Source organism: Sinocyclocheilus grahami, unplaced genomic scaffold (genome assembly GCF_001515645.1).
Source record: "Sinocyclocheilus grahami isolate Dianchi unplaced genomic scaffold, SAMN03320097.WGS_v1.1 scaffold101.1, whole genome shotgun sequence".
Taxonomy (NCBI): domain Eukaryota; kingdom Metazoa; phylum Chordata; class Actinopteri; order Cypriniformes; family Cyprinidae; genus Sinocyclocheilus; species Sinocyclocheilus grahami.
The window spans coordinates 537,570-564,991 of NW_015505280.1; the positions used below are offsets into that span (position 1 = coordinate 537,570).

Genomic DNA, 27,422 nt, shown 5'->3' on the forward strand with positions numbered 1-27,422 from the left:
TTTAAACCATAAAAATGCTGGCCTGTGTCTCACCTTTTATATCACAATCTATTTATCACAGCACTCTATAAAAGAAGCCATCTGTCAGCGAGGAGCTTTGGAAATTCATCTAAATGTTGTGAAGGAACTTTATTATCTTGGGAGGAGTAAATAAAAAAAAGGTTCTTGAGCATCAAAGTGATCACCTTCAACAATGACGAGGAGGAGAGGACGCCACTACTTAAAGTTATCCACACTATGGATTAAGTTTTGGAGACCCTCTATAACCAAAAATAAAAATGTGAGTCGGACTCGTTTTCATCCACGTGAGCTCTAAATACTGAAGCACGACTTTGATAGTTAGGAATAGTTCACCAAAAAATAAAAATGCTGCAATTATTTACTCAACCTCAAAGCATTCCAAACATGTGAAACATTCTTTCATCTGTCAAACACAAAAAAATAAAGAAAGCGAACAAGGACAAGAAAAAAGCACCATAAAAGCAACCCAAATAAGTCTTCAGAAGCATACAATAGCTTTAAAGAAACTGACAAAAATGTTATTATTTATATGAATCATTGAATTAATGTTACTTTTATAGGGCTTTTGTTTCATTTCTGGCACAAAACTGTGTAGACCTGTATAGAAAAGAACAGCGTAAGCATTATTCAAAATACATTATTTTGTGTTTAGAACAACATAAGGGTGAATAAATGGTATAATGGTAGAAATGTCTTTTTTTTGAGTGAACTATCCCTTTTTTGTACCAAAGCAAATGTTGCAAATGTACATTCCTATTGTTTTTCAGGTCACAAGGATTCCTCAGTGGTCATTTGAACTTGTCCAGGTCAAGAATAAAGCATAAATATTCAAGGCTCCTCTGGTTTTCTGTACCTCCGCCCAAGCAGAAAAACTCTGGCCTTGTACGAGTCATCCGTCAGAGTCTGCATGCATTCTGGAGACGACGTCCCTAAAATGACTCCAACGAATTTCCATTTTCAGTTGTGGCTGACTGCGGAGGATATTAGCAAACATGACAGCCATCTAAAAACAATAAATAACTTACAAGGTTAACGGAATTGAGCTTTCTTTTTCCACTTTAAATTATTCATTGTACATAATCCTGCAGGGGAACTACCTCTTTCATCTTAAGCTGTTCTTCTCTCTAAAAAGTGCCTAAGAGACTTTTTTGACAGGATGTGAGACTTAAAATATGCAGCTGTATATTTAGCACATCTGTGCATTTTTTTGCTTAAGACATCAAAACGTTAATGCTGTGAAAGCAATGCCTACTTGTCAACTGACTGTTTTTGATTGTTCATAAAGACGTTCCATGATGCTTGCTATGCCTTCAGAAAAGTGAAAGACTGACTTGCTTACTGACAGAAAACAAATATTCAATAATCTTGTTAAAGAAAATAACACTTTAGCAGAAACATTAATATGGGAATTATTGCTTGGGTACACGCAAATGCCGCGGTGCCTCTGACTGAGAGCTAAGCATGGGCAGAGGGTCTCCCCTCTCTTGTTCTGGTGTAAGTAAGGCCTTGAACACCTTTGTAATTAGTCACACCACCTGGACTTTTACTGGCGGTGCTCAACATACCTCAACTAATTATTGTGGACTCATTAGCCGGTGTTGGCTGCAAAGTGAACGGCCATTAAAATGCTGCTGGTAAATCAGTTCTCTGCAGGAGAATGTCTGTGGGATGGAGACAAGAATTCAGACTGGCGGATATACACTTGCACAGCTACTTTGAAGATGGACTGAATGTGCAACAGTTCTTTTTGGGGGGGAAATGACATCAGATGTGAGCAAGAGCTTTGATGGAACAGTAAAATTGGGAAAAGAAAAGAAAAAAAAAACCTTAACAGGATCTGGTGAGATTGTGAAATCACTCATAAATTCCACCCAGCTAGTGCTTACTTACAGAGCCAAGCCTAAACTGCTTGAGAAAAGGCCTTGAAGAAGTTCAAATAAGCATTATCCATTTTATCCTAGCTGAGAGGTTTCTGATAATTAAAGGCAGAGATGTGATGCAACATTAAACAGAGTATTTAAAGTGGCTGATGCGAGAGATCGATGTGATTTGCCAAATTTCTTTTGAATGTGTGCCGCAGTAATGCTAAAAAACAACAAAGCATCTGCTTTATTATCTCTGAAAACATTAGGCTAAGCAAAAAATACATTCTGGCAGGGGGGAAGCTTTATTCAGCTTTCACAACAATGGGAAGAGAAAAAGGTACTCGGATACCAGTTATAGACAAATTCATAAGAACAGGCGATCTAGAGCTGAAAGAAATCAGAGTAATAACTTAAAATGCTCTAAAATGGCCAGTGGATTGGCTTAAGGTTAGCACATCGGTGGTTTATGAAGATGAACATTTAGCCAGAAGGAACTGCACCACGATGAAAGGAGTCTTCAAGACAGGTAACTGTCTTTTCTCTGCCATAATTGGCAGAAGGTAGATGGAGAAAGATTATATTCATAAGAATAACTGCAAAAGGCTCAATAATATCTAAAGTGAATTATAGCAATTTTTTGTTGAAATTAGCCAACTAAGAACGCTTCTAACAGGTCAAATGTGAATTTTGTCGACTTTCCATAAGCCTGGAAGTCATCTAGGGCCAGAGTGGGACTCATTTTCAGCCCTGGAGTTTCATGTCTACTTAGTTTTTTTTTTTACTGGCCTTTTCAGTGTCGCCTTTGCGCTTTCTATTATAAATGTTTTTATCTATAATTTTTTGCTCGCATATCTCCAACAATGACTTTTTTTTTTTAGCAAGGTTCCGCTGTCAGGGGAGTCAAAAGATAATTACGTCATCATTGCCAATTAACATAAGAAATGGAAAATAAGGGACAATTTGATTCTTTATCTTATTCTTTAAGAAAATAGTGTTTATTCTTGTAGAAAATAACTGTTTATTCTTTAAGAAAATAAGGGACAGAATAAGGGATGCTCCAAATATTTGTACTGTACCATAATGTAGGCCTAAGTCTGCCTGCAGTTAAAAAGATATCAGAAATAATCACAATTGTTTTGTTTAACCTATTTATGTACAATTATTCTAAAAATACTTTTAAATGTCATACGAAAAATGTCATCAGCCTGAGTAAATTGTACCAATATAGAATTGTGACTTCACACGTGTAATTGAGGAGGTGAAAATACTGTGAAATTACAAATCTAACTAAATCTAAATCTAACAGCTGAAGGTCTATGAAACGTCAGTCAAACAAGCATTTTTTTAAACGATGGCACTTAACGTTTTGATCTAAAATAGTATTGCAACTATAGCCTTTGAATGAATGAAAATGCATGTTTTTCAATTAAAGAAAACTTAAGAGAGTGTGGGCCGCTTCTGGTGCTTGGATTATTACTTCAGTAATGATGTCCAAGTTTAAGAACAGCCTACGCAAGAAGTATTTTTTATAATGCATTTTTCCCCTCTCTATTTAGCAGCATTAACTTACAATGAAAGACGTCTTCCCTCAGGTAGATTAAATGTTTTCCTGCCGTGCTGGATGTTGGGCTCATGATCAATATGTTGTTTGCATTCGCCCAAACTGATTTTGTAAAATAAAAAAGCGGACGGTGAAGGGTGCAGTTATCGAAATAAAACATCGATTTGCGCAAAAAGAATGATTAGTTATCACAGTCTATTTTAGTTACCAACTGAGAAGTTGTTACTGATATGATTTGGTGAAAATAATAATATGGCCTGCGAGAAAATAAATAAAAAGAGTGGGGCTGCTATAAGTGCAGGCAGCCTAGGAACAGCATAGTTCAACCCATAGACTGTAAAAAAAGATGGACGACGCACCTTCAATCTCTTCCATCTACAAGCCACTTTTTCCTGCGTTTTTCAATCAATTTCTTGACTTTTCCCCACTTATGAACAACACATTTTCGTACACGATAAAAGCTCCTTGTGGTTTCTCGGTTTGGCCAATTTAAGCATCCATAAACAATGCAAAACACTGGCATCTGCTAGTGATTCCTATGGAGAGAAAAATCTCTTCCTGCCCTCCAACTGCATTTCGCGCGTCATCGGTGACGTCATGTGCAAACAACCTATTGCATGGAGAGGGCGGGGTTTATGATCTATACTGGGACCAGCCGCCTGGGGGCGATCGAAACGCAATGGCTTCACTTTTTTAAGACTCGTGCGGCACACTTGGTTCAACCCAAGCAGCAACCTCCCACTCTCTCTTGTGAAGCCAACAAGGAAGTGACTTAAACTGTAATTCGTCAACTGGCCGCTAGAGGCTGGCTGCAAAAGGGAGTCAATCCCATAAAATGCCTAACTTTACAGCAGAAAAAAACATGTTTACAGCCTGGTTCAAAAAATGAGTTTGGTCTATATAGCTAATTTTGCCCTTCTTGACAACTGTGAGGGGGGTGAATTTTTTTATAACTCATCCGTTTAAATTATATTAAGCCTTAAAGTTCTGCATAATTAAGGGCGCTCCACTTGAGTGACAGGTGGATTGCCGCTGCTGTCCCCACCATCGAGCTAGGTTTCAACAACCAGCTCCCACCTCTTTGCCCATCTTCGATTATCCGGGAGTGACGCGTGGTGACGCACTGCCAAGATGGCGACGGCCGCCTACGCCCACTTTTGAGCTTCAAAAGCTATCTTCGGAACCCTAAAAGGTGACATCACGGACACTACGTCCATGTTTTTATACAGTCTATGGTTCAACCCAGTGGCATGACAACACCGGCCCTCGTGGCCAAAAAAACCAGACTGGCCCACCGGGAATCCTCCCAGTGCTCTCGATTAGCCAATCCGGGCCTGAGGTCATCTAAGCTTCTGTACTCCCAAACGTTGACAAAACTGTCTTATATAGAAATGTACACTTCATTAATCTCCTATTTATCTGCATATCCAGTCTTCGTCCGAATAAATGCCTTTAGAGTGAATTTTTGTACTAAAGCCACCTGCCTAACAAAAGCAAATATCAAATCAGGATTTTGCGCTAACGGTACGAGTCATATAAGGTATTTATTCTGCCCTACAGTCAAGTACAGCTTTACAGTAGTGGCCGGCCAGTATATTCCGATTTACAAATTATTTTTGCAAGTATTTCTATTTAGCAAACCAAAATCATAACTCCTAGTCCGATTCGACAACAAATGATTCTTATAAGACGGTTCTTTTTAGTGAATCAAAAGCACATAACGCAACCGACACAACCTAGTGGAGCGGAAACCAAAGCTTCGAATCAATTGAAGCAATAACTTTGAAAAATAATTCACTGTTTTGAAGCGCTCAGACCTCCACGCGCTACAACAACAGCAGCAAAAATACGTTCAATGACTGTTCTACAAAACAACTGACAGTGTTTTAATTAAAACGTAATCTACAAAAGTGAACATATTTATACCAGTAAATGCCATTAAATATTAACTATCTGTTGGACCAACAATAATTTTTAAAACTTCATGACTTATTTTATGAACTTAAAAAAGAAAGAAAAAATTACTCAAGATAAATGACAACCGTACATTAAATGCTGGTTCATGGATCACTTGAAAATCTTGATAATGTAGCGTTTTAATCTCTCTGATCACCAACACTTGTCAATATAATAAATCAACTGAACAAATCTCACAACTATACATGAATAAAGAGCCCCAATCCATATCTACTACTCACAGGTGTAAAAATACTCCATCCTCCATTCCTTCTTTATGGCAAATGTACAGTATGTCCTTTACTTGTTTTCAGATCCTTCATTAATTAGAATTTCATAGATATTCTGGCGACATGCAAAAGTTTATCTGTACCTGTTGCAACGGCAAAGCAGATTACTGATGGCTCATTGGCTTGAATGGTTACCGTTGACAAATGATTGGTTATATATGTGAAAGGCGGGAAATTTCATGACGCCCTTCACTGCTGCATTTTGGACAAAAAGCAAACGACGCTGCATCATTTGAATATGCATTCTGATTGACCAATTTAGTACTGAGAAGAGCCTTTTGCAATCACCTATGACTATTATGAGGCGATTCTTTTCAAAATGAGTTCAATCAGTCTGAAGAATCCTTTACTGGCATAAGATGCACGTTCTATACTTTAAGTATAATTACTTGCCGACTGTCCAAATGATAACACGTTTTTGCATGAATGCAATGCATACAAGTATGCAAAAACAGTTAGAAAACACCGTCGCCCTTCTGAGTAGGTCAGGAAAAGAAAGAAAACTGCATTCGTCAATTTCGATTCCATGGGGTCCTTAACGTTGTTTGAACTAAATTAACTCCACTGGATCAAATGCATTAAGTTCATTACAAGTCTGTTTCCATTCGCACAATATTGACAAAATTAGCATACTCTTCTGTTTAGTTCAATTAACTTAACATTTGCAGCACTTAAGCAAGTGATGTTTAAGAGCAAAACCCTGATTTAGGCGCCTGGAGTGGTGCTGTACATTCACAAAAGATGGCAGGAAAAGTCATTAAATTAAACAGTTAATTATTCTAAACATATATTGTGTGTGTGTGTGTGTGTGTGTGTACACACACACACACACACAAATACCCGATGTATGCTTTAAAATAGAGATACTATGTCATCTTAGTTGTTTTTCATGCATTTTGAATTTTTCCATCTGCAATGACTCAAGAAGATGCCAAGGAAAGGGGATAATTTAGTGGAATTTCAGGAACACTGTAAGGTCCTCCTTGTCCCTTGTTGTTAAGATGTATAAAATGGTAAGGTCCCCAAAGCAAATCTGTCTTCATTATGTCAATGTTCTAGTTTGGTTGCAGTCCTCCTGTGCACTAGGGTACTATGCATAAGAACACCTCCAGTCATTCAGCACAGAAGCAGAGAGGAGCCCTTTTCTGCTGCCTTCTGCTCTGTCTGGCATAGACAGCTCTGATTAATGGTCCCATTCTGAGGTAATTAATGCTTTCCAGAAGTGCTGCCCATCTTGCCGGGAACAATCTTCCACATTGCCATGACAGTGTGAGCAGCCAAAGGGATGAGTTTAAGAAATTGCATCACATAGCAACCAAATGCATCGTCAATCTCTGCCATTAAGTGAATGCAGATATGCAGCCCCCCAAAAAAAATATCATAATTCAAAAAAATAAATAAACCTGATTGCTGGACTGTAGCAGCACATCTATCTGCTTTTCCTGCTTGCATTTATTATACGTACAAGAGTAGGAGGTGATCAATGGTTAATTCGTCAAAAAACCTGACGTGCTGTGAAACAAAAAAGAGAAAATTAAAAAAAGAAGGATGAATGGAGAAAGGTAAAGGCAGCTGATTGTATGGATAAGACGGAGCAGGCCTGACTTTTTTTAATGCTGTTCTAATTGTGTTTTTGATTGAGAGCCCAAGCCGATCTGGAACTCTGCAGGATGAGGAAGATGAGACTCCATTCAGAGCAGTCTTAAGTGACACATGACCTGATCAAAGGCAGTTGAGAGTTACCGCTTCAATCAGAGCAGGATTGTGCAGATAAGAGAGGAGGAAAGAAGAGCTTTGACCACGTCCCCCATAACGATTCTCTGGCGACATGAAACAGATGACGTCTAGAAAAAACCATGGGTTGATTTTTTTTTAATCCTGGAGAATTTTTTTTTCTCTAACCATACTGTGGACCTTTATTACGTTTTTCTCTTGTTAAATCCTTCATCACTATCTCTACTTTTATTTATTTTTGTAAAAGTGGTATTGAAAATTTAATTTAGATGCTGTAGACTATGCTCACTTATGATTTGACAAGGTGTTCAGAGGTAATCTAAACACAAATCTGAAATTTAAATAAAAAAATTACATCTAAAAACAGCATAATTATTCATATCTACACTGCTAAAAATGTGTTTACAATCTATATTGTCAAAAATATTGCTCTCCCCATAGTTGAGAGGTGGTGGTTGGATTAAATAAAAAAGATCTATAAGATCTATCTAGAACACCAAAAATACAAGAAAAAGGACCTGAGAAAAGTTTGCGAACTGCATGAAATATCAGTTATTAAAATAAAATATATAGAATCAAACAGATATTCATAGCTCTACTAAAATTGAAAGAAATGCATGCTATCTGTTATAAAGTGACAGAATATATCAGTGCAAAAAAACAGTATAATAAACAATAATAATGAACCTCAAAATGGTATTTTATCATGAGCAGCATACAATTGATTCAAACAACAAAACCAATTAGTTCAGAAGATGAAAGATGATGTCACACATTTTAACAACTGTACATAAAAAATAGTAATAATAAAAAGGAAAAAATAAATGGCTATGATACACTCCATTGAACTGGCAGAGGTGGCAAGACAACAAGATGATTAGAAATGGTGTAAAATGTGTGGCATTTGAGCGGTATTTTATTATGAGCAGCATACAATTGATTCAAACAACAAAACCAATTAGTTCAGAAGATGAAAGATGATGTCACACATTTTAACAACTGTACATAAAAAATAGTAATAATAAAAAGGAAAAAATAAAATGGCTATGATACACTCCATTGAACTGGCAGAGGTGGCAAGACAACAAGATGATTAGAAATGGTGTAAAATGTGTGGCATTTGAGGCAGGGCAGAGATATTGATTGGCTACGTTTATGTGCTGGTACAGGGCATAATTTGTTTTTCCTGGAAATGCGCAGTGATGGATGGCTCCACTTGAGTGACTAAGCCTTAAAGCAAAGACCACTTCCCCTCCCACAAGGTCACCTTGCCTGACCAAAAATGGATTTTTGCACACTACTATTTCTTTATGAGCCATATTGAATGAAGTCAGTCGCTGGAAATCACGTTTGATGGTCGTGTCAGGCGCGTCTGTTGGTTGCACACAATCCCAAGTAGCCCGCACAGAGATCGTCAAATAAAGGTATCAGACGACAGTATTGATTCGGGATGGATTTCACACGCTCTAGCTGAGACGCAGAGGAATTCAAAGAATATACTGAGGTCTCGGAGAAAAAAAAGGAAAGATAAATAAATAGATTATGCTGAGATGCTTTATTGTGTTTCATGGTTTTCTCAGCGGAAGTGTGAGAGATCAAATAAACTTGCTTCAACTGAAGCGGTTCCTGTCCGTTCCTCTAAATACGACCATATGTCATCCCGGTTTTAAAGCTTCTGGTGGCCTTGAAGATGTCTAGTGCTAAACACATAAAGTCTCAATCATTACAGTAATACCAACGTTATTTTTCAATGTTATCGGCAAGGTTTGAGTACTGAATGGCCAGAGGATTAGAGAGAGAATAGCTCAGAGTTGTTCTACACATGTACTGCTACAAAACCTAGTGATGCGTCTATAGGAAGCATTTTAAGGCATCAAAAAAGTGTTCCAAAAGGTAGTTAATCGGTGCGTCCGAAATCGTGTACTGTCTGAGTAGGTACTACATTTGAATTTGAATTTACTTCACGACCGTTAAAAAAAGTATGTTCTGTATAGTATGAATATGGGTAGCATGAATGAAATTCAGACGTACTACATCCGCCATGCTGTTACTGTCACATGACCTACCAGCGTCAGTTGTGTTCGCTTCACTGCCATTCATAAATCCTTTCCCGTGGCCTCATGGGATAGTAAAGTGTCCATCGAATGCACACTTCAGAATCTGGGTACTTTTTGCCTACTGTTTTTCGAATACTATGAATTTGGACATAGCCTACTACTCACCTCACATACTGTTTTTCGGCTACTATATATTAGGGAAGTATGCAATTTCGGACGCAGCGAATGTTTATTATACATAATTCACCTCATTTGCCTTTTTTAATTCATCATTCATGGAAAAGCCAATTCCAGAATATATTGCAATAAGCCTATAATAAACCAAAATATCAGACGAAATGACAAGTTTAAAATAAAATCAACTTAAATTTCACTCAAAACTAAAACTCTAAATAGTTCAAAACAGATTATGTTACCCAAAATGTGTGCGTTTTGTGTATTTTTTTATGCTTATTAGAGTACACTATATTTTTCAAAGTTGTAAATTAAAGTTTAATGGACTAGGCTACGTCTATAAATTCTGCTTTCAAATTTGTATGTTAAATTAAATGTTTTACATGTCGTTTAATTAAATTTAAATTGAAAGTAAATCCTATAGCAGTTTCTTTTTAGTGCATTGTCCTGTTAGCCTACCTATAAGCAACATGCCAACATAACACTCCATTAAAATCAATTGCAGGAAGCAGCACATGAGAGTTTGGAACAAAGTGTGCTCTTGTGTACACAGGCTAATGGTAAGTTACTATAAACAAAAGCAATTAAAAAGAACGTAAACCCAATAAACAAAGCACACACTGCACTAGCTCATACAGTATAGAATTCTGTTGACAGAAAAAGGGCCACCAGGTCGATTGAAAGAAATGAAGGATATTAAACCTTCGCCGATCGATCCGGCTGTATTTTTTTAGACAGCTCCTTCAGCGCGCCATAATTTCGTGCTTCACCGTAAACTAAAATAAAATAATAAACCACTGCCAATTCAATCAGTGGGCTGAAGTGGCCAGAGCATTTCACACCACTCACCATGAATATAGCGTGTGGTAATATTTCCTGTGAACGTGCCAATCCATTTCCATTGTGCTGTTGGTTCTCATTGAGGCTGTCAGATGAGGTCATTTCCCCTGTCTCATAGCTCTTTATCTTGTGTCAGGGGCCATCGGAAGTGCGGGACACCTGGGTGATGAATATGGACTCACATGAACGATTCATCTTCCCGCCACCTCAGGTTTTTCATCAACGATAGCATTTTTAACTCAGAGTCACAGAAACAGCCCCACCCAGATAGCACAGCATGAGCTATGGCTTCCACAAACCGTCCAAGAAATCCGATGACCGATTCTTATGAACTGCACAAAACAAACACCAAGGTTTTCTGCTGCTGAGTTTGACAGCCTAAAAGTCAATTTCTAAAATCGAATTTGAATCAATGTCAAAACCTAAAAAAAGAGATTTAAATAAAAAACTGAAAGATTTTTTTAAATATTAGAAATGCAAACATTACTGCTAGCTCTTATATCTTCTGTTTACTTTTATTATGGTATGCTGATTTCTCCTGTAATTCAAATATATATTCTCTATATATAGAGTACATATAATATATATATACTGTATATATATATATATACATATATATATATATATATATATACAGTGGGTACGGAAAGTATTACATTATATTTTTCAAAGTTGTAAATTAAAGTTTAATGGACTAGGCTACGTCTATAAATTCTGCTTTCAAATTTTTATGTTAAATTAAATGTTTGAGGTATACCTATAGTTGAGGTATACCTATGATGAAAATTACAAGCCTCTCTCATCTTTTTAAGTGGGAGAACTTGCTTTTTTTTTTTTTTTTTAGTTTAGTGTAACACATTATATATTCTGCAATGCATACTGATTTATTGCGTATCCCAGCAATATTTTCTGCAATATACTTGCAATATAAGGCCAACTGGCTTCTCGGGTAAGATGGAAAAACACTGTAAGAAATGGTGTGTTCAAGTACATATATATGAGTTATTGGAAATCAAAACATCAGGTGTGTTAAAATCACTTTGTTGGGAGCAAGATGGCGATGTACCTTTTCCACACAAAATACAGCAATTTTTTTTTTACTCTACTTTTAGAAAAAGATGAATAATAAATGTGCATCTGCTGTGTTTTTTTTTTTGCTTTTTTATGTTTTTATTCAATTCATGAAGGCAGTGTAAACTATTTATATTATAATTTTATAAGATTGTTGTATTTTGTACTTTAATTTTGATTGTAAATGAAAAACAAATTTGATTCATTTTTAACAGTTATCGCTGCATGAATTGAGTACCGTAATTTTCTCACTGACATGCCCTCAACACTGAAACTCTGGACTCAAAGAAAATTCTGAGTTTCCTAGTTTCCAACTCCTAATTTGATTTTGTGGTGGCATTCATGTTCGTTCAACTCGTAAATATGAGTAAACAAACTACATGCAATATTACAATGAAAACTACAGAAATGAACTATCTTTTACTGTGTCATTACATGTCTGGTATACTTTATTCTGGTCATCTCTGGTATACTTTATTCTGATTGGTCAATAGAGAGCTGCATTCGTGACATCGAACCCAGAAGACTAATTAGCCATGGGTGCCCTCAATTTTCCTGTGGGTTTTTATAATTGGGTTTTTCAATTCATAAGTAAAATAAGGTTTGTGGTATATGCAACTTAACAATACTTTTTTTTTGTTGTTTTTTTTGTAAACTGCAAACACTTGCTCACCAAACATTCTTATGTAATTACTCATTACAAACAAATGAACATAACTGCTTCAAAATTCATGTTTTCATATGTGTGTAATTTACATTGTAGAGCAAAATGCCATCAATTGAAAGTATCACCAATTGATATTTACCACAGACCGTAGTTATCAGTAGTTATCGTTACTGACATTAATCAGGTTTGACGATATTGAATTGAACGCAGATGAAAACGAAGCTGTGAGGGATACATCTACAGGCTTTACACACTGTATTAACATCCTAGATCAAGTCATTTTCACAAATCACAACTTTCAAAACTGTTCTATGGAGCTTTTGTCTACTGAAAGCTTTTTTCAGAAAGACATTTCATCAACTGAACAATTGGTATGCTGTTAAACAACAGTTCAATCCATTAAACGCACTGTACTTCGGTCCCTCACAGCCTCGTTTTCATTCCTGTCAAAAATTAACTATGGCGCTACCATGACTAACATCTACAGCTATCGTTCTTGGTGTGAACAAGCCGTCAAATCTCAAAACACTCTTGTTTAAACCTCTAACCCAAGGTTAGCACCACTAATAAAAAAAAAAACATTTCCTTAAGTCATTTACAGGAAGTAATTTCATAATTCTAATCAAAGCATGATGGTCACTGGAACAACCAAATTAGTGTACAAATCTGCTGGATTCAGTGAATCATATTCTAGTGGCTTTTCTGGGAATGGATACATTCATATATTCGAATGTTAAATGCAGAATACAATATTTTATTTATAGAGTACTTTTCAAGATACACAAATATGCTTTAAAAGAGATCACTCAAATGCAACTAAGCATATACTCTCGTATTCAGATGAGAAAAAGGTTTTTTTTTTTAATTACATTTTATTACTTTTGAATGAAAAAAACAAAACCCTTTTTGGTGCTCTGTTGGGTGACCACATGATATACAAATGTAAAATCTCAAGGCAAAGCCAGATGAGAACCACTGCTCTAACCTTTCTAATGTAAAGTAGGAATGGTTAAACTAATGCAAATACTAATTATGATCTCAGAGATGCATTAGAAAACAAATTCAAAGTTATCTATTATACCCTACAAACCAAAATACCGCAAAATCAGTTGTAACAAAAAGCATGACAGATAAATAAAGGATTAGCCTACCATTTGATGAGTGGAAGCGTATTTATAAATAATATGATTTGACCTTTCAAAGCAATCATAAAAAAAGAAATAAATCTCAGCAAAATTATGAGTAAGGAACATGTGAGAATACATTATCCTAAAATATTCACTCAGAATGGAGGGTGCTATATAATAATGCATTATTCAAATATTCAAATTTTATGAGATGTTCTGGCACACAGCAGATTTCTGTGGCCGCTTTCGTTTCTAACTAAAACATTACTGCCACCTAGTGTTAAAGAGTGACTAGAGACCTTCAGTCTGCACATACATAAGAAACAGTCTTTCGTCTACTAACATGGATATTAAATTCATTATTAAGGCTCTGTATTCAGTCTGTGTAACAAAATGGCCTGTCACATGTCACTAAGATTCTTTCAAATGAGGAATTTCTGATTATAGCACTGAATACTACACCATTAAGCATTCATATCCCTAAGAATAGCAGCAAAAATTTGGAGCAGCTGCAAAACGCCGGTCCTCTGATTTCCTTCCTCTACGGCAGATATTCTTCCAGACTGACAAAGCTGACACACACACACACATATCACTCTCTCTGCATTATTCAATTAAGTCTGTCCCTATCTTCACTAACATGCTTTTGATTCACTGCTGCCTCTCACAAAAATACGAGTTGTCAAAGCAGCAGGCTAGCGTTTTTAGACTATTATGCATGTCAGTCTTCAATCTCTGGAAGGTCAACTGTGTTGTTCTTGCGGCAGAGGGGAGGAAGGCAATCACAGTCATATATCACATTCTCACCGAGGCGCTTTCTGCGTCTATAGGGATGGTGTTTATCTCCACCGACTCGAGATAACACCTTTTATTGTGGCAGTGATGTCAAAAAAATGGCATCATTATGACAATGGAATCAAGACCGACTGCTCGTGGTAGAAGTGCACTGTTGTTGATTGATTCTGGTTCTCGGGGGGGGGGGGGGGGGGGGGCGTCCGAATAGATCAAGCATGTTGTGATGGTATCTTGTGATATACCCATGCATTGTTATCATATTTTTACTCCCACGTTTTACATAATCAGATCTGATTAAGTCCATGAAGAGCACAGTAAAGTGAGGGGGGGTGGACAGATTTGATACATAATGACCTCATGCAAAGGGGCGTCCGAATAGATCAAGCATGTTGTGATGGTATCTTGTGATATACCCATGCATTGTTATCATATTTTTACTCCCACGTTTTACATAATCAGATCTGATTAAGTCCATGAAGAGCACAGTAAAGTGATTGCAGACTTGAACTTTAAATATAAAATACATTTATAAGCATTTATATATTATGTCAGTTTACCTGTTAAAACTTTTTTTTAAAGTGTGATTTTGCCATATTATTATTGCCGTTCAATTACATTAACATTTAATCATTTAGCAGACACTTTTATCCAAAGCGATTTACAAATGAGAAGAGCAAATAGGAGGGCATTAAACATTTTTTAATGTGTTTTAAGTATTAAAACCTTTTTCTGGGCCTCTTTTGCCTCTCCTATGTATAGTATTTTATAACAAAAAAATTTTAACATTAAATAAAAAAATGCAATTTTATATTTGTAGTTTGTTTCTTTTAGAAATTAAAGTAAAATTGCATATATTTCACTTTTAAATAAATAATAATTTAATACATTACTAAAAAAACATTAAAATATTAAATTATAATATATAAAATACCCAAAATATATGTATAAATAAATAAATATCTAGTAAACAGCATATTCTACCAGCATCAGAAAGTAGAGAACAACACATACCTTTGTCGTCTTCAAACGGCCTTCAGAACATGAATGCAGAGTGTGTGTGTACAGTACATTTATGTATGAGCTTTTGAGCAACCAAATACTGTTGGTGTTTGTGTAACATTTGCTATGTAGATTACAGCGTGCTCAATTAATCTTTCATAGAGTGAGTCCTTGTGATCATTAAAATTGTGTAAACGAGTGAACCGAAGAGTGAACTAAACAAAAGAAAGAGAGGATGTGGAAATTGCACGGGACGGAAGGTGACTTACGGTCATTACACTGTGTCCCCGTGTAGGAGGTCATTGAACAGTCGCAGGTGTAGTTCTCCCATTGCTGGATGCAGATGCCCATGTTGGCACAGGAGTCTTCTTGGCATGTAGTGCTAGGACCTATGGTGGCAAAGCACAGCAATGTAATACTGGGGGCAAACGTCCCGTCATGCTGTTAAGGTGCCATGCAGGTGAGTGTAACAATATACATGCACTTTGGGTTAGTAGAGGTAATCAAAAAACATCCCGAAAGCTGTCAAAAAAAACGTGGCATTCCCTATAAACGATTGGATTTTAGTAATAAACATCATACTCTAGACATATTCAACATAGCTTGTTACAGAAGTAGATTCAAACACGGGACCAAGCATGAACTTTCTCACATCTGCACAGAGGAACAAAGGTCAATGACAACATTTAACAGCGAGATGTGTACACAGTCCAGTATGTACTATTGTTACACATGTTAAGAACAATAGTGTGCACACCAGCCATGTGCAATCGAGTTGAGCATGTTCCAAACACATCTTATGTTTTGGCACACTTGGGCTCAATTTTGAGAGAATGCAGCAAGAACAATAGAGCTCATTACCCAATTCAGAGCAAGAGGGTGAATGCATTCCCGCTGAATTAACCGTGTAAACAAGATAATTGCAAATAAACTGGCTTTGAGTGCATTTTTCTTGTGAAATACAACTGTGAAAACAATAGTTAACCACAAACATAAAATTTTGTGTAACAAAAGGAGGAGAAAAGAAGGCTAAAAGTGCATTTACTGTGCAACGCAAAGTGCAGTACTTCAGTACTATGTAAAAGTTCAACATAAAATGATTCACCCCAATTTGTTGACTATCAAAACTGCAGATAGGACTTTGAATGTAAAATCATAGTGAGCCTATACTTCAAGACAGTTCTCTCTGATTTTCCATTCACATCTTTCAGCCTTAATTCAGTAGCACATTAACATATTTACATGGGATACGGTCAAATTACATCACATTATGCAAACTGGCCTTAGTCCGACAATATTAGGGTATTTTTGGTTTAAGTTTCTGTACAGATTTACATAGTAAACAACTTCGTTCCAGTTCACTAATTTGATTAGATAATAGCCAAGAGTGCTGATAAGGGTCATTCATTTTATGCAGTACATTGTCATTTTGCCATTATACAATACAGTTCAGAATTTGGGGTCGGTAAGTTTTCAAAAAAACTGTTTTTGAAGGAAGTCAAATATACAGTAAAAACATTGATAGTGTGAAATATTATTACAATTTAAAAGGAAAGTTTTCTATTTTAATATAATTTAAAATATAATTTATTCCTGTGATGCAAAACTGAATTTACAGCATTATTTTACTCCCGTCTTCAGTGTCACATGATGCTTCAGAAATCATTCTAATATGCTGATTTGGTGCTGAAAAAACATTTATTATCAATGTTGAAAACAGTTATACTACTGAATATTTTTGCTGAAACAGTGCTATGATTTTCTCAAGATTTTAATAGAAAGTTCAAAAGAATAACATTAAATTGACAGAGAAATATTTTGTCACAATGTAAATGTACAGTATTTACTGACACTTTTGATCAATTTAAAGCATCCTTTCTTAGCAAAAGTATTCATTTATTTAAAAAAAAATTATTATTACTGAACTCTAACTTTTGAACGGCAATGTATTAATATACAATATTAATACACTGAATATAATATTAAACTCAGAATGTTTATTAATGTATTGTCTTTTACCACAGTATCACAGTGACGTGAACCCCAGATAAAATACATTGGAAAATATAATAAACTGCCAATTTATGAGGAACTGTATTCAATAAATTTCCGTTTTTCCTTTCTATACTCAAAATGTTTTCAAGACAAAATGTCTTGAAACTGAATACTGGTTAAATATACACACACAAAAAGCTGACATCCATGTAACTTAACTATTTTTCCTAACCAGTTTCTGTAACTTCTTTGCCATTGTATAAATACTTGCAGAGCTGAAACTGCAACACCAGTACATTAACTTCTTACATTAACACAATCATTTTTTTTTTCAAAATCTTGTATGTACTGCATAACAGGAATGACCCGCAACAACGTAGGAGCAAAAATACTGGGTCACATTGGGTCTAAAATGTTAGTGACTTACCATATAAATGATTTGCCCTCAGCTGTGATGATATTCACTTCAACAGCAAGCTACTTATTTGTGATGTTGCTTAAATAATAAAGTGGAAATCACATCTGTTTGAGTTTACATGCTCTGTGGGACGCTATCTGAGCTTAAAGTCTACGGTAGCGTGCCAACATTTCCAGATGGATGTTCATGCTAATTCTATTAATTATTTTGCTAATCATATTGCTGTTCAGTGCATCTAAAGACAAGCGAGAAGTAACCCATGGTGAGATACTTAATGGATTCTCCTAAACCAGATTCTTCTCTCAGCTGAACGTTGTTAGCGTAAAAAAGAAACAAGACAAGATACAGCAAAACAGGACGTGGGGACTTAATTATACAGGAGGGCTCATGTTTTATTAATGTAGACTCTCAGTTGCAACCATTACTTTTCTCTTCTCACTTTGCAAGTCTCACGACCTTCAGTAAAAAACACAAGGGCATTTTCTTTTAGAAAGAAGTGAACCATTTTATACCAAGACATTGTTACAGTGAACCAGCTAGTGTCCGCTTTATGTCTGGGTTTTGGGAAGAGTACATAACAAACCGGCACAAGACAAAACAGCAGCTTTCAGCCGAACTCAGAATGGAATTGAACCTTATATACCTTGTAGATCTGCTTTGGTGAAACCAACTTTGTTAAGCAAGAAACAGAAAAGCGAAAACAATCAAACAGGTAAGAAAGTGGTCGATGGCTTCTGTTAATAAAGCAATGGCTTTACTAACAGGGCATGCTATACCATTCTTAGGAAGGGTTTGTACTCTTCAGTTACTGCACCATGAGTTAGAAATTATAATGATAGTTATGAAACTGATGGGTTGATTCAGCATGGCTTGGTTGAAAAAAGAAGTAATGGCACTCAATGAGAGTATTTAGCTGCAAAAAAAAGCTAAAAGTAAATAAAAACTGCAGTTTGCTATGAAATTGTGCCTGAAAAAAATGATCTCATTTACAGTTTTAATGTATTCAGCCAATAAACATGCATAAAAATCAGGCTTTATTTGCATATTATATTCTAGTCCACTGTTCTGAAGGCAAAAATGTTCAAGTGACTTTCAAATGCAGAGTATGGGCATGATAATTTGCTAATGCTAACGTAAATCAACTGCTAAGACTGTATAAAGCAAGCTGTTAGAGAGGGGACATTTTAATGATGTTGCGTTCTGTCAAAACAAAATGTTCCCCTGCATTACTGCAGCATGTAATCGAGCCCTTGCCTTCCTAAGCACAGGTGCATCATTGCCATCTGGTGGATGAAAAGCTTCATTACAAAAAATGGCGCATTCAATGCCACATGAACCAGCAAAGGAATCTGTTGCCATTGTGGAGCCATTCCATACACGGCTTACAGTTTTACTGTGCACAAACAGTACAGTACAGAGTGATGTTTCATTCATGCTGGGCTGTGAACATAAAAACCTACTCACGTTCACTTTTGGATGCTGTGCGGGAGAGATAAACGTGAAACACACACACACACACAAGTTGCTCTATTCATGTATGAAATGAAGAACTGAATTCAAATGGTGTCGGTCGGGTATGTCTCTGTTAATAAAATATGACAGATAGCCTACATCTTAAAGATGTCTAGCACATCAGCTATATCAGACGATCTGGTGGTCCTGAAAATATGTGGAATTAAATGTTAAAGATATTCTTCTCGGATCTCACAATAGGGCTTTTCACACTTGAAATGGGTCATTTGCCATTCACACTGCTCATTATTTACCCTGGATTAACAAATAATTCATAAACTGGTGTTTCACACTGTAAATTCATAACAGGGTTTTCAGGTCTGTGAAACAAAACCATCCCGATTTCTAATAAAAACTAACCCATTCATGTTGTTTTCTGCGGTTTTCCCCATCGCCAGGGTCCCCTCCGTCAAAATCTCATTCAGGGGAGATCACTGTAACTAGTTTTCAGTAGTGATTGGTCGGGTTTTGTTGTGAAAACCTAGCAACCCTGCCTTTGCTCATCATATTATTGCAGACTGTACCATCAAGATTTTCATGAATGGATTTTTGTTTGTTGGGCTATCAAGGTAAGAATAAAACTCTTCTTTATTCTAATTCAAATATTTTCTGTCAACATTTGACATTTTCCCCTTAAATGCTGAAACGACGCTGTATCCATGACTGTCAAGTGAATATATATGAGGCATGTGATTGCATTTGTTGCTAATTAGGTTCTAGCCGTAATTTTTCTTTTAAAAACCACCTCATTTCACACTGTACTCGTTTGACCGTGTAAAAGCGGTGCTAACCCAGCACAGTTCCATAACCCCGGGTAACAAGCGGCGCTAAACCCGTGAAACGTACCTTTATCTGGGGTTAAAAGCGAGGCTTAGAACGACGATAACCCAGGGTTAAGCGTAGTGTGAAAAGCCCTTAGGCTCTGAAAGTTTTAATAGTAATGGGCAGCTATAAAAAGTTGTTGAGAAATCATATCTTTATGGTTTGCACACTGATATTGAAAAAGGGGGGAGAAAAAAATGGTTTGCATGTTTTAAATTGTGTACACTTTGACATTAAACCATTAATTGTGCATTAGTTTAGATACCATTTAAAAGCTTGGGTTCGTTAAGATTGTTTTTTGTTTTTGAAATAAGTCTCTTATGCTCAATACAGTAAAAACTATTAAATAAAAATATTTTTGAATATCATTACAATTAAAAATAACTGTTTAAATATATTATTCCTGGTATGGCAAAACTTTGAATTGAATGAATTTGAATTTTCTGCATCCATTACTCTAGTCTTCAGTGTCACATGATACTATCAATGTTGAATAAAGCCGTTCTGCTCAATACTTTGGTAGAAACCATAATCCATTTCCCCCCCCAGGATTCTTTGATGAATAGAAAGTCGAAAAGAACAGCATTTATTTGAAATCTTTTGTAGCGTTATAAATCTTTACTGTCACTCTTGATCAATTTAATGCATCCCTGCTGAATAAAACTTACTGAGCCCAAACTTTTGAATGGTACTTTATATATATTACAACATATTTGTCATAATTACTTAATAGCTGCCCATATTCTTGTATTATTTTTAATGGTTTAAGGTCAAAACACATCAGATCAAATGCATAAAGTTCAATCTTAACTCAAAATACTGTAATGTAAATATTCCCTCTGTAGGTAGGTTTGTAAAAATATCACTAATTCATACAAACAAAGATTTGGCTGATCCTAGCATGACCAATGTGGCCAGTAAGAATATTAATAAGCCAGTGGGCTCAACAGAGAGCTGACTGGGTGAGAGATGAGAAAACCAGGGTGAGAAAGATGGAGTGATGTCTCAGTGAGGTGGAGGTGGAACTACTGTTTGCATTCATGAGAAAGAACGGGCTCCTCGAGCTAGAGTTGTAAGAGGGTGTACCTTCACATCCTCGCTCGATCTGACCGCTGCGGAACACAGCATCGTTTATGAGGTCGGGAAGGCGTCCGTTCAGGTCCACAGATGCCAGGCAACCCTTAAAACCGTCCCTAGAGGCCACAAGTTTCGGCAGGCTGTTATACATGTTGGGCCCCAATCCGGCGATGTAGAGGTCACCTGAGCAGACCGCAGATACAATAGATGCCCAGGTAAACAAAGTAGTGATTAGACTGTGAACTTTAGTGTGAATTTTAGATGATAACGTACCTTTAAGGTCCAGATTTTTAGCGCCATTGATGCCTTGACTCACTGCCTTGGCATCGACTTTGAGCGTGTGGACGTTACTGTTGTCTCTAGTGATGACAACGTTATGCCACTGGTTGTCATGGAGAGCTCGGTCACTGTTGCCCTTGATTACATTGGGCCCGTTGCCAAGATCAAACACATAATGTATGTACCTAAAAGACAGAAAAGTGAAGTTGTTTACAGGGAGAGTAGAAAGGCCATATCATTTTATATTCCAACTTTCAGTTTTATAAACATGTCAATTTGAGATATGCTCATTGTAGATATTGTAGTATTTTTACTCTCCACTTCTCTTTTTTTATAACAAAGCAAACTGATATGAAATCTTTTAACTTTTTATGCTTTTTACGAGGGGGTGGATACATCTTAAAAGATACCACAAGAGATTGAACAATATCTTATTATCACTGATATGGTTCATTGACATGAATTTTTATGATCAAGTGCATGTTATACAGAAACAATTTTTGACCCATTTTTTTTACTACAACAACAGATGCATTATGAGTATCATTACAATTATTGTTATTTATGCCATTATATTTATTTGAAATTGCTTTGTGATCTAAATGATTGCAAATATATTTTAGCTTTGTTTTGGGCTGATTTTTACTTAAACAACACATTAAATAAGTTCATTTTCCTGTGAATACTGTTCTGGCCTTATAAATAATGTAATTTCTCTGTAGACTCTATTTTAAATAAAATTATTGATTGTCGAGAATTAAATTATCGGTCTATCCCTAAACAACAACATAAATAAATAAATAAACTTTTTCTTTCAGGTCCTCTTTTATCCAAACAATACATTAAATACATTTCTTTACTTGTGAATAGGCCTGGGTAAAAAATATAGATTTCTCAATTTTAACGATATCGATTCTTAAATTCGAAGAATCGATTAGTCTAGCCTGTTTTCAGTTAATGAAGGGAATATTGTAGCGTGACTTTCATCCAATAAATCCCATAAGCTTTGTGCTTTATTACTTTTGATATGAAACAAAGTCCCAGATTTCAAATTCTGTCCATTTTATTACAGTATCCAAACAATAAATGCCATTTTGGTGCTGTTTAATGTGGAGTGACAGATCGTTATAGCACCTCATTTCAAGAAAAGCAGCAGCGCAAAGCGAGTGTGAACTAATCATCAGCTCCACTTTAATACCAGGTTCAGCACGAAATAACCATGAATAAAATCTGTATCCTGTCTTATGTAATCACTCAATCAGTGTTTCAACTGTGCAATGATGTCAATATAACAGCTTGTATGTCACGTAATGTCACATTTACCTCAGAAAAAAAAACATATTCGGTGACCATAAACTCGTTAGTCAGCTAGAAAAATTAACTCTAGATAGGAGCATTTTGCTAAATATATGCGCCATATAACATAAGTTTTCATATGAGAGCTACCAATTGTTTATATTTAAAAAAAACGAATTGGAGTAGAAATATAATTATGTAGTTGTAAATGTATTATTATAAAACTTAACTGAGTGTAATTTAAGCGTGTGTATACAAATCAGTTAGTTTTAACCTTCAATGTTATAGTAATGTAGTACCAACTTACTCACATGTATATTTTACAGCATTAGTTGAGTTTTTTTCTTTGAGAAAATTTGACATGTACTGTACCTGATATATATCCAAAATAAGTGATATCGAATCGAATCGGAAATCAAATCGAATCGCAAGCTTGTGAATCAGAATCTAATTGAATCGTGAAATGTGTGTTAAAAAAAACCCAACCCTACTTGTGAAAACTGTTTTGGCTCACTAAATTATGTCAAAGAATTAAATATCAAAGAACCAATTATTGATTATGTATAAAAATAAAAAAGCGTGTAAATATCATTAAAAAATATTAGTTAAACCAATTATCAGTCTATGTCTATACGCCACAAAAAAAAGGAAATTACCTGAAATTTTCTTTCCTTACAATCTTTCTTACAAAACAAGGCAGAATATATGGTCTTGCTTATAGACTTCTAGTTTACTTGCCTCAATGACTGTATGCTGAAAAGGTTTAGTTTCTAAAATGCCAGACGACAGTTTTTTTAATCTAGTTCTTCCCCATAAGTGTTAATTGAAGCAGTTTGTTACCTTGTAAACACTTTTACTGGCAAGGTAAAAAACTAAATAAAGAGGCCATTTCTTCAAGAGGCTTACCCTTTCACCAGCTCTACAGCGATGAAATCGCTTCCATCCCCACTGTTGAAGAGGATGAATCCATCTGGAGAGGTTGTCTTGAACTGGAAGAAAAGGTGCATGGATGTGTAAGCCTGCAAGGTCGCTAGACTCAGGTAACTGCTCTTTGACTTGAACGTCACGGGGTCTGCGATGATGGAGCGCATGCCAAAGCGAGCGTTGAGCTCGCAGTAGTCGATATCGCCGTTCTTGCACAGGTCGATGTAGAGCATGCCATTGAACTTGAGGCTCTGCAGGTGACCGATGAAACTGGAGGGGATCATGGAGACGAAACGGCGCTCGGTCATCATGCCCATCTCGATGTTGTGAAACTCTAACCGGGTGTGATCGCCCACCATCTGACCTACAAACCACAGCAGGTTGGAAAGGAAAACAAGAAAAAAGATGCTGCTATACTACACCCTCAAACAATATTATTACACTGCTGTACAGGCATAAAAATGCTATCATAGCCTAAAACCCCGAGTCACACTCTCCAACTACTTGCTACACAGAGCGAGTTCTACAGTATGTCAGTGTAGCAATGAACCTGAACCAAAAATATGTATTTTATTGCTGTGAAACACTAAAGTAGTGTTGGAATGAGAACAACTGAAGAAATGTTATTCAAGACTATGACGCAGTTTGCCTACAAACTGGAAACTACTGTTTCCCACAATTTATCAAAATCCCTCAATCTGTATCTAAAGAATAACTAGAACTAGTAACTCTCAAAACCTTTCACATATTTATTTCTGCAGTTTCTTGCAACAAAATTGCTTTATTAATAGGCTTGAATCATCTATAGCTTCTCACATAAAATAACCCATCAAGAATTGTGTTGTCTTTCATATTGAGGACCAAGGATAGTACCTTCTGCTACGTCATCGTCAACCATTAGCTTGTAGCTTTTGCCCCTCCGGATCACGCGCACAGTATGCCATTCATTATCATTGAGTTTTTGTCCGGCATACAGTGTTTCTGGTCCTTTGCCTGAGAACGACGGTCATGAAACGTTAATGGCAACCTGAATTGTCTCTGACCAAACCTTTGCTTTTAATGAGAAAAAGTGAAAACTCTTTTTGTTGCTTTAAATTTGATGCTAACTAGGGCTGCACGATAAATTGAAATGGAATCGAGATCGCGATTCGACAGAAGCTGCGATTGTCATGCGTATCTTTCAGTGAAGCACGGTTCTGTGATCATCGGTAAATCTCCATCCAAAGGCCAGAGGGCGCTCTCGCGCTGAAACTCCAAATACGCCTCGCAGAAGAAACCGCTGCAGCTGAATAAACAGAAGATTCAACTGCTTTCATTGATTTAACGTGACTAAAAAAAAAAAACTGAATACGGCAATATACGGTTTATCTATAAAGTATATTTATGATGCAATGCCTTTATCACTGCTTAAATACTATGAAATATGTTCCGTGCCTTATTCTGTGTAAGAAGCCACATCATCTCACAGGAGGATTTATTTCAAACACTCGACTGACGTTATGAAGTGAGTTTGGAGTAAAAATATGTTATTAAACGTGGTATTTTCACATGCTTTCAGATGGAGCAGCATTTACTTCACAGAGCCGTAGTTCACTGAGAAGCTATGCAAACAGCTGTCATTATCGCAAACGATTTCTTCGATTTCATAATCGCGCATAATCGTCTGCGATTTTTTTGCGTAACTTGTCAGTGAACTACGACTATGTGTAGTAAATTCTGCTCCATCTGAAAGCATGTGATGATGATTTCCTGCTGATTACAGAACCGGCTTTACTATCAATATGCGCATGACAATCGCATTCGATTATTCGTGCAGCCCTAATGCTAACTATGTTATGGCAAATCAGGTTAAATTGTTTATTTTCTAGTTGAGATGATCAACGCAAAAGAGAAAGCAGAGGTTTGGTGCAGATGTTTTTGAATATTACACAAAAACATAAGCTTTAACAAAAAACTAAAATTGTTAGCTAATTTGGTTTCCTCTGTTTTTCACAATAATCACTTTAAAACATAATCCTGAGATTATAAAATGGCTTTTACTCATAAAAGGTCTTGATACACCACTCGAGGACAAAGTTCTCACAGTTGGTTTGATAATGGTAATTATATTTGTAAATTATATATGCAAATTAATAGGGATGCACCGATATGAAAATTTTGGCACTTTGTATCCCAGTTGTGAGTATGAAAGTATAAGTTGGTAACACTGGCTCAACCAATAGCACGAGTTTGGGACAGGGCTATATGCTTGTCCAAACCAACGGCATATATGGGAAACTTGTATGACTTTGTATCCCAGTTGTGAGTATGAAAGTATAAGTTGGTAATACTGGCTCAACCAATAGCACGAGTTTGGGACAGGGCTATATGCTTGTCCAAACCAACGGCATATATGGGAAACTTGTATGAAAAAGTCAATCTTTTTGCAATTTCGTTTGGTAACACGAGTGATACAGAAATCAAATGCTTCACCTTTAAAGTCGGAATCGGAGTTAATTTACAAGCAAGCAATATATTCTTTATGATGCAATACACTTGAGGAGTTAAGTAGTCACAGAGAAGAGCAGTGAGGTGTTTTGGATTCAGCTCAGAGCATGCTATAAAATCACGCTCCACATCTCTCAGAATCTCCTGGGAAATTGTGTTATGTACCTACCCAGCATGCAGTTATCGGTAGTTCCTGAGAAAGTATATTACCTTCCACCCTGACATTAATCAACACTTCAACACTGACATAAATGTGTTTTTACCGACATGAAGCTCACAATCTGCCATCACTGACACTGTTCAGACAATGTATCATGCCTATTCCTACACCATGCCAAAAACAATACCTACTGTATATGCACTGTATAATTGCTACTTGGATATGATTCTGGGAAACATTGTCCTTTTCATAATTTCAAAACATAATAACTAAGCAGAACAACTATTAAAGGCCATAGAAACAATTATCGTATTTTGAAAGCACAAAAATGTCGGCTCGGGTTACACTAATGCACAAATCCAACAATATCAGACACTTTCTGACCAGATTCCACTGCTGTATGCAGGTAATAATCTTAGAGCTTTTAAAAATGCAGGTCTTGTAACAAGAGCTTAAGAACTAATAGGTCTGATAAGCACATCATTATAATTAGTGGCATTATATTAATCTGAGTGATGGAAAGTGTGAACTGGTGCAGGTAAAGGGATATGAGACTAATCTACTGTAGCATGTGTTTGCTACTTGATCAGAATGACTGATGGAGGCGTAGTTGTGAGTTACTGGTTTACTTGCAGGGCCAGGCTCTCTAGTACATCACCAAAACTCATCATTTGGCACCACAAACACTTTTTATCTAAAGTAACTTACTGTACAGTCATTGTAAGGACAGTCACACAGAATCCAGCCTGCAACCTTTCTATTATCAGACCACTGTAAGGTTAGTATTTAAACAGTCATATTATAAACAACATACAAAACCGCTCTAGAACAATCAACTATTACATGCAGATATCAAGATCCACATGCAAGCCATTTAAACAAGAGTCATTATTCATTCACATATATAGACATTCTTACCTTTCAAAGTGGGAAAATCATAGTTAGTTCATAGTTATTCAGAGTGGGTTTTATTTGTTTTAAAAAATGATATAAAATATTACTCTAACATTATATCACCTTTATAGTTTATATCAAAAAATTGTAATTGAGAGAATTCAAGACCTATTTTTGAGTAAAAGCAGTGTTTGTTTTTTTAGTTTTTCCCTAAAACTGTAGAAATGTGTTTCTTTACTAATGGTATAATAGTACAAAAAAGTTAAGTAACAAAATATCATGGCTAAAATAAGTGTAGCATTAAACGAAGACATTTCTGTATTCCAAGAACTTCAGGTAACAACTGAATTGAATGTGCTTTTTTAGCATCATTTTTGTTTTAAGAGTTGTGTATTAAGCCA

General features: G+C 36.1%; 1 protein-coding gene across 1 annotated transcript in view; it reads right to left on the reverse strand.

The window, feature by feature from the left end:
* LOC107588287 (neurexin-3a-like) overlaps positions 1-27,422 on the reverse strand; it is a 296,505-nt gene that overhangs the window by 159,071 nt on the left and 110,012 nt on the right. The window contains exons 11-16 of the mRNA XM_016276323.1: positions 24,354-24,473; positions 23,463-23,844; positions 21,255-21,445; positions 20,991-21,164; positions 18,214-18,240; positions 15,427-15,546 (exon numbers count right to left, since the gene is read on the reverse strand). Of these exons, the coding sequence (XP_016131809.1) occupies positions 15,427-15,546; positions 18,214-18,240; positions 20,991-21,164; positions 21,255-21,445; positions 23,463-23,844; positions 24,354-24,473 (1,014 nt within the window). The remainder of the gene's footprint in view (positions 1-15,426; positions 15,547-18,213; positions 18,241-20,990; positions 21,165-21,254; positions 21,446-23,462; positions 23,845-24,353; positions 24,474-27,422) is intronic.